The sequence below is a fragment of the Eucalyptus grandis genome, chromosome 6 (assembly GCF_016545825.1).
Source record: "Eucalyptus grandis isolate ANBG69807.140 chromosome 6, ASM1654582v1, whole genome shotgun sequence".
Classification (NCBI taxonomy): Eukaryota; Viridiplantae; Streptophyta; class Magnoliopsida; order Myrtales; family Myrtaceae; genus Eucalyptus; species Eucalyptus grandis.
In genome coordinates, this window is record NC_052617.1 from 9,672,665 (window position 1) to 9,685,607 (window position 12,943).

The window sequence follows — 12,943 nt, forward strand, 5'->3', positions numbered from 1 at the left end:
AAAGGTCGTTCCATATGCCGTGCAATGATGAAAACACAATATCTTAATGATTTTTTTTACTTTTCTTTTCTCTTCTCTCTTTTTTTTTTTTTATTATATATTTTTTTTTAATTTCGAATTTTTTATTTAAAATTTTTTTTTGTAATAATTTTTGTAATAATTTTTCTTTGACAAATTTTAAAGCTAGTGACGCAAATGCTCATAATGCCAAAAATTTAGGTGTCAACAATGTCTTTTACCCATGAAATTTTCCGCTTCCCCAAAGAAAAAGGAAATATATAGCTTCCTAATTGACAAGAACTTTCCCATATTTTATACATGGCAGGTTAGATTTGACATAAATAAGATGAAATTAAAATTTGATTAAGTTGGACGTAAACTTCCATGCTTCAGCTATTGCGCTCAATCCCTACACTGACCTCACTGTTGTTCAAGCTCTTAGTTACCTCCTTCACATGATCAATCTTGACTCAACTAATTAATCACCTCAGAACATATAGTAAAAGTTGAAGCATCGAACATGAACTTGAGGCATTTAAACATGAGATATATAGAAAACGAATCAAATAATGCCTTTTCCCTTCATGAATATACATGTAATCATGTTCAAATGTACAAAGATTCCGCAACACAAAAGATCAAACTGTTCCAATATAGATCTAACCGTACATTAAATGCCTCATTAATCACATTATAAAAGTTACATGTAACTTGCACTAACACAATTTCCTAAACTATATGAACACCAACTAAACGAAACTCGACCAATACAACTTCTATCTTCCTAGCGCCTTCATTTTCCTACATTTTTTATTATCTCTCATTATTCTCTCCTGGTCTTTTTTTGGGGTACAATGAACAAGCTTCTATTTACAGAAACTGAGAATAAACCCATAAGCCCCCAATCCTAGAGGCGGGGATCCCCATCTCCCAATTCCCATGCAGGAATGGTGGCCACTAGGGCAACCCCTAGTGGCTTGATGTTTCTTCATTGTGCAGACTAAGTGCACACAAATCTTGGTGTGAACACTAGAATACAAGTAACTTCACCCGAAAATAAACAGATTTATATTGCTCCACCGGCCTCTCCACTGGCGACCATCTGCATTCACCACCCCTGTCACCGCCCGAGAGTGAAAATGGAGCACGCAGAACATAGACATGAGAAAAACGATAATAGAGGACTCCATGAACATAAATTTCCAGACGTCAATACTCGCACTATCGAGTTTCAGTCATTCCTCAGCAAATGCCGTTAAACACCACAGGAACATAAATTACAAAAACAAAGAAAATCTGGGGTGATCAGTTCCTGGGTTGGACCGGGACTGGCTGTATTTTTATTTTTCATTTATTTGTCTCTTGTAATTCATCATGCTTCTGCACACTAAAATTCAAACACAACATCACAACGAGTAAGTTAAATTCAAACACAACATAACAAAAACGCAGCCCTAATCTCCAGACTACCAATAAGACTTGCAAAATGCGCAGATCACAGCTTACCAATTCCAATAAGCAAAGCACGGAACCAATTATACACGAAATACACCTTCCCTCTTTTTGCTTGCGATCAACCCGCACAACCTCAAATTCATACTCGTATCCCAGATCCACAACACCAACCACAATCAGCCTCGCCAGAACGGAAGATAAACCAAACTAAACCACGAAATTTTACCTGGTTTTCGTGTGCAGAGAACAGGGTCGAGCGCGAGAGACGGAGGTGAGAGATGGAGACTGCCCGGCGACCGGCGAGAGGGAAAATTGAGCGGCGAAATAAGAGCCCTAATCGAATCGTCCTGAGAAGAGCTCTCGTTCCTCTTTGTTCAGTGGGCATATTCTCCTTTTAAAAAATACTAGAAGAAGCAAACGCCGCACGAATACTCCCAACACTTTTTTCTATCACCCCAAATCCTAAAAAATACCCTCGCTCTTGACTCCATGTGAATTGCCAGAAATGAGAATGCTTTGCAGGCTAAAATGGAACTGGAGTTTCACAGAAACAAAGAGAGATTTTTTCTTTCCTCAAGTGGGGTTCCACTGCTTTCCATAACATGCTTGTCGTGCCGCCTGATTCTGGGATAGTCCACCAGGTGAGGATGTTTCAGCAGCCCACGGACAAAACTTAATTTGAGTCTCTCTCTCTCTCTCTCTCTCTCTCCGTGCGGATAAAAATCTGGTCAACACATTAATCTGGAATATCTTGGAAGGGTCGTTTTTAACACTGATGGCATTCTGTACCCTGATAGTGTGTGGTCGGTACAGGTTCCCTTACAACTATGATTGATGGGTTAGGAGTAGCTGGTTGGGGAGTGGGAGGAATTGAAGCAGAGGCAGCTATGCTTGGACAGATAGACTTCGGCATTTCTGCTTCTTCTCTCTGCCCCACCTCTCCACCATTGTTCCATCTTGACTGATGTATGCTAGCAGATTCAATGGAACCAGAGGATTAATATTTTCTTTTGAAGTCTCAATAAGATATGGACTCTATGGCATGCTTATCAATGTTGAGTGTGAAATGCAGTGATAAATATAGTGATCTTTGAGGAGGATGGCTAGACACTTAAGTTACTCAATTTACGTGTGTGCAGTTAATCAAGTTTGAAGAAATCGCAATTTCCTCTCTATTCCTATTAAGGTCCTATTATAGAAGCTTCAAGAAATAGGACCGTAGCAATCTAGCTGGTATGAGGGTCATTCCACTTTGTTTCATGCCAGGCGAGGATGTGAACACTTTGGAATTTACGGGGCGTGAACGCTACACCATAGACCTTCCTAGTAAAGTCGGTGAGATGTGGCCTGGCTAAGATGTGATTGTTACAACCAACACCGAGAAATCATTCACTTTTACCCTGCGATTTGATACCGAGGTAAAGTGTCCGCAGCCTTTTCCGAGTTTTGTTAATTGCATTGCCATTTCGCTTATCAATTCCCATAACAATATCACGGGTTTGAGTCGCTGAGGACTTCTGCTTTTTTGGTTGGTATCTTGGATTAGATTGATTGCAGGTGGAGCTGGCATACTTTGATCATGGTGGAATTCTACCATACGTTATACGCAGCCTGATTAAACAGTGAAATTAAAGTCAGCAGTTGTTCGTTTCGTGTCTTGGAGAGGTCCGGGAATATTGGGGGTGTGAAAATCCCTCCGGTTTGTTGTGCATAATAATTTGGTTTGGTGAAAAATTTGGGGGAAGAGTGCAGGGGATTAAGATGTGAACCATTCGAAGAACGTATTGACGACAGTGATAAGAGATTATATGAGGGCAGAATCAAAGTCGAAATTCTACTTGGCACTCCGGCAAAGTTTCTTTTGGATTTACTTTAAATTTTCAGTCGGTGAATCGTGGTATTATTTGAAGAGCAAAAACCGAGTAAGACTGCGTCCAGTCCAACCTGATAGCCTACTTATACCGTTCCATCGTCATTATTATTACCTTTCTTTTTTCTTTTTCATTTCAGCCGATTCGCTATTGGTACTGGTATCAAGGGTTTGAGAAGTGTACTACTACAGGATAAAGATGCAGAAAGAACAAATTAGACCTAAAATGGGCCTGCCCCAGCTGAAGACCAGCCCTGTGCCAACCAATCGGACACTTTTAATGCCATTCTGTGCGCTCTGAAACGTCGGTTTCTCTCACCGCGACCGGCATAGACATTATGTGATTGGGAATCTAATAACTACAAATTTTAACAGCCTGAATGCTAAGCTCACAAGAGGGCTAACGCACGCTATCTGAACTGAACCTCATCAACATGCGCACATGCTGCAGACATTATAGAACACAAGGTTAGAAAAACGGCATGGTCAAACGACAAAAGCTCTCTCCGAGGCGTTGCCCCTCATTATCCCGGGACACTAGGGCCTATTATGCAGTGATTTGCTCAATTTTGAGGCCAGAGCAAGGGCCTTTGCCCTCGTATCTATTGCCATAAGCTCTTTTCCAGCACACCGTTAATGTTGACTTACGTTCTTTGCACGTTTCAGGGCTAACCGATTGTCTCGTTCAAGAAATGCAAGCCCAAACTTTTCGGCCACTGAGGACATCTTCCTGGGTCCAAATCCAGACACCGCCCATGTCTCGGGATCAATATCCTGAACAAAGGGTTCATCCAATATGATTTCTGGCCAACATCAACGGCGTCCGGAAAAGAGTTGTATACCCCTGCAAATCAACTTCTGTTCATTTCCTGTTAGGTGTTTTATATCCCTTGTCAAACCCAAGAAACTGGGCTCTAAAAGTCACGCTATTTATGTGGGAACCCGTCAAGGCGGAAGATGAAGCTAAGTAAGCACCATTTTAAATCAGTAAAAGCAGTATAGTATGCCACGGCTGGTCAAAACCTCTACGAATAAAATTTATAACAACCAACCTCTACAACATTCTGATCGTAAAATTTGAGGTGCCAAACGACGAGAAAGACTAAAAATGTCGGTCAAGAAAGTTCTTTAGTTTTAATTCTCAACTAGTTGATTGTATAAAGTCTCTTCCTCTCCCCTCAAAGTATCCATGTATTTGACAGCAAAATCAGATCTCTCATCTTGGGTATTGCCAGTTGACATGCAAGGAGCAAGAAATTAATATCAATCTCTAATTATCGTTGCATATATGGAGAAAAAGCAACAATTGCACTTATCATTCAAAACTTCAACCAATAAATGGGCTTGATGTTTTTCACCGCTGCCCTGAATAGAGTATGCTGATTAGCTGTAGACCAAGATAGGGTCATGCTAGTGCAACATGATTAGGAGCGATGAGGATTTGGCTGAAAGTGATAATATAGATGCATCAGAAGTAAATGACCTTGTAAATTTTTTTAAAAAATGCCCTTTCACATGCTTGGATATTCTGAGTATCAAGAGGCTTTGCCCAAGATGAAGTTAATTGCATGTGCTAATCATTATAAGAGCGTAAAGCAAAGAGAAGGACCACGATGGCATAAAAAATCATTGATGGTGAAAATTGTCAATGTCGACATAGACAGAGTTCATACCCACATCTCGAAGTTTCTAGCGAATGACAATGCTGCGAAGCTCCAAAAAATCTCATTCACATTTATGCAAATTGGGGATCGTAGCTCCCTATATACAAAAGAGATGATACGTACCTTCCTGCATTAGAATTTTCACTGCATCTTCTCACCTTTAACAATTACAAACAGTATAGAATATTGATTATTGGGGATGAGTCCTGATGATCGTTGCTTAATATGCTTGCACTTTCAAATTCTGGCGTGCCTGTGTTCTCACAGAGATATGAGGTCACCGGGCAATAAGCAATAATCCTCGCAAGAGCTGAGTATGGAAGTGGCAGCTCTCAAGATTGGGTTGCCAAGGGACCGATGCTCCTGGTGACGTCATGTTTGATTAGCTCACCATATTCGATTTGCCTAGCACCATTCCTTTTTTGGTTTGAATTTGGTGTCACTAAGCATTATGGGCTTAATCAAGGTGTAAAAGCAGTGACAGCTAAGAGTTTTGAGAGAATACATCGTTTCGTTTCTTGGAGGGGTCCGGAAATACAGGAGGAGTGAACCCTTGAGTTTCTTGTACATAATAATTTGGTTTGGTGAAAATTTGGGGAAAGAGTGTTATGGATTAAGCTGGGAAGCATTCGCAGAACGTATTTTGTTGGAACTGTGACGACAGCAATGAAAGATCATACGAGGGGAGAATCAAAGTACAAATTCCACTTGGCACCCTACCAGGTTTATTCTTAGTCCAACCTAATAATCCACTTAAACCGTTCTATTGTCATTATTATTTCCTTTTCATTTCAGCCAATTCGCTATTGGACTGGTATTACGGGCTTGAGAAGTGTCCTACAGGATTTAGATACAGAAAGAACAAATTACAGACCTAAAACGGGCCTGCCCCCAGCCCAAGACCAGCCCCGTGCCAACCAGTCGCACACTTCTAACGCTATTCCGACGCTATGAAACGTCCGTCAGTTCATCTCATCACCACGACATACAGACATTATATGACCGGGGAATCTAATAATTACAAATTTTAACGGCCCAAATGCTAAGCTCACAAGAGTGCTAACGCACGCTAGCTGAACCTCATCAACCCAGGGCCACATGCTGCAGAGCTTGTAAACACAAGCACCGAAAAACAGCATGGTCAAACGACAAACGCTCTCTCCAAGGTGTTGCCCCTGATTATACCGGGACACTAATGCCTATTATGCAGTAATTTGCCCAATTTTGAGGCCAGAGCAAGGGCTTTTGTCCTCGTATCCATTGCCATAAACTCTTTTTCCGCACGCCGTTGATGTTGCCTCACGTTCTTCGCACGTTTTGGGGCTAACCGATTGTCTCTTTCAAGAAATGCAAGCCTAAACTTTTCAGCCACCGACAATTCAGATGTTGGGCTAGATAGAGGTGCAGAAATCTTCCTGGGTCTAAATCCAGACACAGCCCATGTCTCGGGATCAATATCCTTAACAAAGGGTTCATCCAGTATGATATCTGGCCACGCTTCTCTCGGAACTTGGGCCCCTCTTAGAGTGAAAGGTGATGGCTTGGGATTTACCGTGATGCGCGGGCATTCGGCAGAGAAATCCTCCAAAGTATATTTATCAATCCTTGGCTGCATAAAATGAAAATCAAAAGGCAAAAAGCTAAGTTGTTTGTCTAGGAAGATTTATGAAGTAAGAACAAAAATAGGAGGGATTTCATATTCTTGTCGTGATTTTGAAATGGTTAAGAACAGAATGGCTAAACATATCAACAATGCAAAGATCCAAAGCATCAGTCCCAAGTTAACCTTCCTGCCTTTGAGAAGCAGATGAAAAGGGCGAAGATGGAAAAAAAAAGCGGATAATAATTACAAAGAGTAAATTTTTACCCACACAAGCCAACGCAACGAATGAGCACCATCTATGATTTCAGTGGCATCAAGTTCCTCCCATGAATCGCCATCCACATCACGCAGCTTCGGTTTCAATATGCCCAAACAACATCGTGCCATGTAGTCACTCCTCCGGCACCCTCTGCAAATCAACTTCCGTTCATTTCCTGTTAGGTGTTTTATACCCCTTGTCAAACCCAAGAAACTGGGCTCTAAAAGTCACGCTATTTATGTGGGAACCCATCAAGGTGGAAGATGAAGCTAAGTAAGCACCATTTTAAATCAGTAAAAGCAGTATAGTATGCCATGGCTGGTCAAAAACTTTACAAATAAAATTAACAACAACCAACTTCTACAATGGTGGCAAACAAAGAAAAAGATTAGTAATTCTCAACTAATTGTTTGTATAAATTCTCTTCCTCTCTCCCCTCAAAGTATCCATGTATTCAACAACAAAATCAGGTCTCTCATCTTGGGTATTGCCAGTTGACATTCAAGGAGCAAGCAATTACTCTCAATCTCTAATTATCGTTGCATATATGGAGAAAAAGCAACAATTGCACTTATCATTCAAAACTTCAACCAACAAATGCAGTCAATGGCTTTTCACCCTTGCCCTAGATACAGTAAGCTGATTAGCTGTAGACCAAGATAGGGTCATGCTAGTGCAACATGATTAGTTTTTTTTTTTTTTTGGTTGAAAGTGCAACATGATTAGTTTAAAGTGATAATATAGATTCATCAGAAGTAAATAATCTTGTAAATTTAAATAATAAAAAAATGCCCTATCAAATGCTTGGACATTTCAACCAAAAAAAAAAAATGCTTGGATATTTTGAGTATCAAGAGGCTTTGCCCAAGATGAAGTTAACTGTACTATGTAATGACGTATGCTAATCATTATAAGAGCATAAAGCAAAGGGAAGGACAATGATAAAATCATTGATAGTGAAAATTGTCAACGCTGACATAGACAGAGTTCATACCCACATCTCAAAGTTTCTAGCGAATGACAATGCTGCAAAACTCCAGACACACCAGCCACAGTGATATTTTCACACCGACTGCATGAAAATAAATCATCTCAATATGATTAGTAAGTCAGTTAAAGCCGTGTCGGCATGAGAAAATACCTAGTCTAACAAGCAAGTACTTGAAGAACAGAAAAACAAAAAAAAACAATAAATTTCAGAGGTAAAATAACCGAGAGAAGAGTAAATTTATCCCCACAAACAATCCTACCTAAAGTGCAATGGAGGCAAAACATTGTTCTTGAAATTTCACATGCAACAAAAACAGAAAAAAAGGAAGCCTAACTGATAGTCATTATATAACTTGGTAGATTTGCCTAAAAACGGAAAGAACCACAGCTATGAAATCATGACGCTGATAGAATACAGAGGCCCTCCATTTCATGCATCTATTCGACTTATCAAATGAAAGCATACGCAAAAAGAAATTCCCTCTTGACTCCTAGAAAAGTGGGCCTACACTCATTATCTCACTTGCGCTGTCCAACCCCCCACCAAAAAAAAAAAAAAAAAAACAAAGCTCACAATGGTCCTGGACCTACATGGAGGGTAGAGGGCTTAAGAACCGCTGTCCTGTATTTACTCTATTTACTTTTCCAAGCAAAAGACCAACATCATACATACTTGAACTCTTGTAATTTCACAGTCATCTCTCGAACAACTTCCCTCTTGAAAGGTTTAGAAAGAAAAGATTAAGGTTGGTAGGGCCCAGGTGGAAAGACAAGCCAAAATGACATTCCTTTCATTTGCCAAACACAAGGCGTTCACATGTTCATGATTTGTTGCATGATGCTTTAAGGAACCAACTACAAACCCTTGGCTTACCCAAGGAATTACATGTCAAACAAGTTCAGCAAAAATAGAAAAAAGAAGTCAGGAAGATGGAGTTTAGCACATGACCCAGCCTGGATGAGACCCACGTGTAACATAGAGACAATATTTTCCATCCCCTTTCGGGAGAGTGTTGAGGCACACAAAAGGAAATAAAACAATTTAAGGTGAGGCCCATGAGACCACTTATATAACTAATGTAACTTACGTACCTTATATCCACAGCTCGAAGAGACCTGCATATTTCAGCTAATTTAATCAATCCCACATCAGTAACATTTGAACCAGAGATGTCAAGGATCTCCCATGAACCATCAGCCAAAGGAACAATTACATTGTCATCAAGTAACCGTCTCCTCCGAGCAACTGCTGCCAGTGCCATCTGCCAATAGCAAACCCATGAGAACACAGGGACGCTGTGTCTACTATGATAAAATCATCTCAGTATAAAGTAGAAAAGATCAATGACACTAAAACATATTATGACCAACTCAAACCTGTTAATTCTGGTTGAGTTTATTTCCATGAAAAGAAAAATGCAGTCTGCTTTAAACTAGGCGTATATCTTTTAGGCCTTTCCACTGAGCTACACCTGAATGAGGCACTAATGGTATTGAGTGTCAACCATTAACATGTTACCTGTGTAACAATTAATACGCATAACGCACTCTAGCACCCAGCATGTTCAAAAAATTAATCTCTCCAACTGTTCAACCCATCATGCCAGCAGAAGATTACATTCACATCTTAACTCCATGGTTCTTCCTCCTGTACACATGAAATAAATGCAAACCATAGCTTCAACACATACCCTATTTGGTTACAGTCTTAGCCTAACAGGTTTCCCATCATAGCGATGGTATTTATACTTTATTGACCATCTTATTAGTTCATGATATAGCAATACTAATCTAGCTATGTTTTTCCCAAAATGCTTGAGAAAACTGGCAACACACCTTAGTATAGATTATAGACATCCAATAAAGAAAAAGAAAGAAAGAAAGAAAGCAGCCAATGCACTAGTTCTTTTTCCTTTATTGGGTTGCGCTCACCTTGGTGTTGGGGGGGGGGATTGGATTATTCAGCTTCTGAATGTTTCAGACCCTATACCTAAATCCATAGAACAAATACTTCTACATAGATTACAGAGATCGATTTCTGATTTGAGCAGAACTGAAGAATAGTACTGGCAATTTTCATGCTGTTTGGTTGTCTAATGGGACTCCACAAAGTCAGAGTAGAAATTACTATGCCGAGAGCACATAAGTCATTCAAATTACAATGAGCAGACTCATCGGGTATCCAACATCTCAGGAGCAATTTAAGATGAGGCTGATTATATGCACAAGCATCAACTAGACAAGCAAATGTATGCAGAGCATGTCTTGCACTAAAGATATCTTTTATGTCATAGCATGGCTATTTAATCCACAATTACTCATTTCATACCATGCTATGTATAAAATGCCTGAATAAACAAGTACCATAATCGTTTGGCACTCAAGAACTGAAATCCTCAAAAACCATGGAAAAAACATGACTGAGTTGCTCTCTTGTGATGTTAATTAATGTGCAAACCAACACCGTGCAGACTGGACAGATGATCAAACTGATTCTTGACAAGTGATGTTCTCATATAGACATTCTAAGTTAAAATATGGTTCTTCCACATTCTTCCTCGGAAAGGATAAATCAGAATGCCACATCAATGTTCAACATGAAGAAAAGATGCCCATCCCTATAATTTTTCCATCAAATTATATACATCCACAACAACAACAAATGTCATCTTTTCCTCGATTTTGACATTCATTCTTTGCATGACCTTATGCATGAGATAACATACACTCATCAAATGAAACGAACACATTGGAGATGTGAACCCTTGATAACACAAAGCTGCTAAGGTGAAGGCAACTTCAAAAATGACATGACAATTGATGCTGTAGATGAAACGGGTTCTCATCACAACATCGAGGAACAAGGAAGAGTTCTCTGATCTCTGGCAAAATTTGATGACAACGACAGAACTGAACACAAGTACTGAATTGACACAAACAATATAATAGGACTATAAAGGCCAATTTGACGACATGAGCTTGCTCGTGTTGCTCTTCATGCACAGATTACCCAAAAATTATCTCCATTTGCAATAGTTAAGTTCACACAACTACTATACATGAGAAAACTTCAAATGAAAACCTTAATATCCGAGGGAAGGTAATGGCAATCTCTTCCAAATCTGCAATTATATCCTCCAAGTGCTTGCCAACAACCCCCACGCACAGACTGACTAGACTCGGTGGCTTGACCTCTTGCTCAGCTGCCCTATATGGACAACCACGATGCAGTGAGTAAACAGAGCAGATTCATATCCCATACCAGCCCAAACTCACAGCAAAATACCTATAGAACAACAAGCTACAGTCCAGTATCCATTTCAGCAAAAGTAAACTGAAAAACTACCAAAAAAAAAAAAAACACTGCGTCCGAGCTTCTGGACACAAATAGTCCTCGATTCAGACGTTAAAGCTTCATCCGCACAACAGCACATCACAATCGACGGGCCAAAAGAGATGATAACGATCAAACCAGTTAAAGACACAAACGCCGTTCTTATGGCGGCTAGATTCACAGCACGCGGCATCGAGAACTCCAATCTAGGTCAAAGACAAAGCGACACGCTCACGAACGACGCGATCGATCGCTCGATGCTCACGACACGCGTAGGAACTCAGAATCGCAGACGAGCAACGACGCGCACGATCGCATCGGCGCGCGAACGTGTGCGGAGGGACGGGGATGAGAGAGGGAAAGAGATACCGGACGGTTGGAGCCAGGAGGCGAATCTGCGATCGGAACTGGATTCGGAGCTGGCGACGGAATCGAGCTTGGGAAGGGAATCGGTGACCGCCGCCGCCGCCGACTTCGCCTTGCCTTTTTCCATGAAAATGGACGGCGGCGATGATGCGAGAGAGAGAGAGGGAGATAGAGAGGTGGGCGAGATTCAATAAGGGAGGAAAATGGAATCAGCGATGCGGCTAATGCTGTGTATCGTGTAAGAACCTGAGGAAGCCTTCTTTTTGTGGCATTGGACTGAGCTTGAGCGAGTTCATATGTGTAATTTTAGTCCTCAAATTGAACTTTGGGCTTCGATTTTTTTTTTTTTCAGATTGAACATCACAATTTTTTTGCTTTTCCCTCATAATTCTAAAAGAGATGAATGATAGAAAACGTCCTTAAATGTGATACTTGAATTTTAATTTGTTGAATGCGGTCCCAAACGTACAATGTTATTTTTGAATTTTTAATTTATTCAACATAATTTCTAAACTTTTGGCATATATTCAATTTAATCCCTAAAAAATTTTCATAAATATTCATATAATTCGAGACTAATTCTAAATATGTACCAAAATTCTTAAACTATATTGAAAAATTAAAAATTCGGAGATTATATTGCATATTTTGCTACAGTATAGAGACAATATTACACATTGACTTAAGTTCATAGACTACTTATATGTCGACTCTCATTTGTGAATATTTACTTGTTTCGTTTAAGAAAAATCAAAATATGCACGTAATAATTAGATTACTTATATGTCGAGCTCTCGTTTGTGAATATTTACTTGTTTCATTTAAGAAAAATCAAAATATGCACATAATATTTAGATTACAAATGTTAGTCGGAGACGAACTCGATTTATATCTTGGACTTTAAAAACCGAAATCGATTTCGTGATTAAAAAGGAAGAAAGCACGCATACCTCCCGCCAATCGGCGTCCACGGCCTGGGCCCTTCAACCTAATTTGCTTTCCTGTCATGCAATGATGGTTTGATTGATCTAAACTAAATGGCTAAAAATCAATATTTATTTTTGTGTTTTCCCACGAAAAAGATCGATCCCTCGTCCTAGCACTCGCCACGGGCCGTGCCGGCCCACGTGCCAGGGCCAGGGACGTTATGGCCGGGCCTGACTTTTATCTCTTTCTTTTATCATTTTTTAAATCGATTAAAAAATCAAATAATACAAACAATTGTTTGATAAAACCAAAAGACAAATGTTTTTTCAAAACACATACAGAAAATTTGAATTTAAAAGAGAAACCGGCATCCGTGCCTAGGCCTACCACGCGGACCGGCACAAAATCGACACTAACTAATGCCCGGCCTAGCTTGCCCAGGCGCGAGGCGACATGCCTCGACCTTTCTATGTGA

At 40.1% G+C, this 12,943-nt stretch overlaps 1 protein-coding gene and 1 long non-coding RNA gene across 2 annotated transcripts; both read right to left on the bottom strand.

The window, feature by feature from the left end:
- Window positions 1-526: 526 nt before the first annotated feature.
- On the bottom strand, window positions 527-1,879 carry LOC104448231. Its single transcript, XR_726202.3, has 2 exons — window positions 1,507-1,879; window positions 527-1,387 (listed from the first exon to the last, which is right to left on the bottom strand). It is a non-coding gene; the product is annotated as an uncharacterized LOC104448231 (long non-coding RNA).
- A 3,876-nt stretch (window positions 1,880-5,755) lies between these two features.
- LOC104448233 lies at window positions 5,756-11,750 on the bottom strand (the record flags this gene model as incomplete). Its single annotated transcript, XM_039315178.1, has 6 exons — window positions 5,756-6,598; window positions 6,857-7,001; window positions 7,846-7,923; window positions 8,934-9,103; window positions 10,911-11,049; window positions 11,545-11,750. Coding segments are annotated over 6 exons (1,155 nt in total), but the record flags the coding sequence as incomplete, so codon positions are not given.
- Window positions 11,751-12,943: the final 1,193 nt, after the last annotated feature.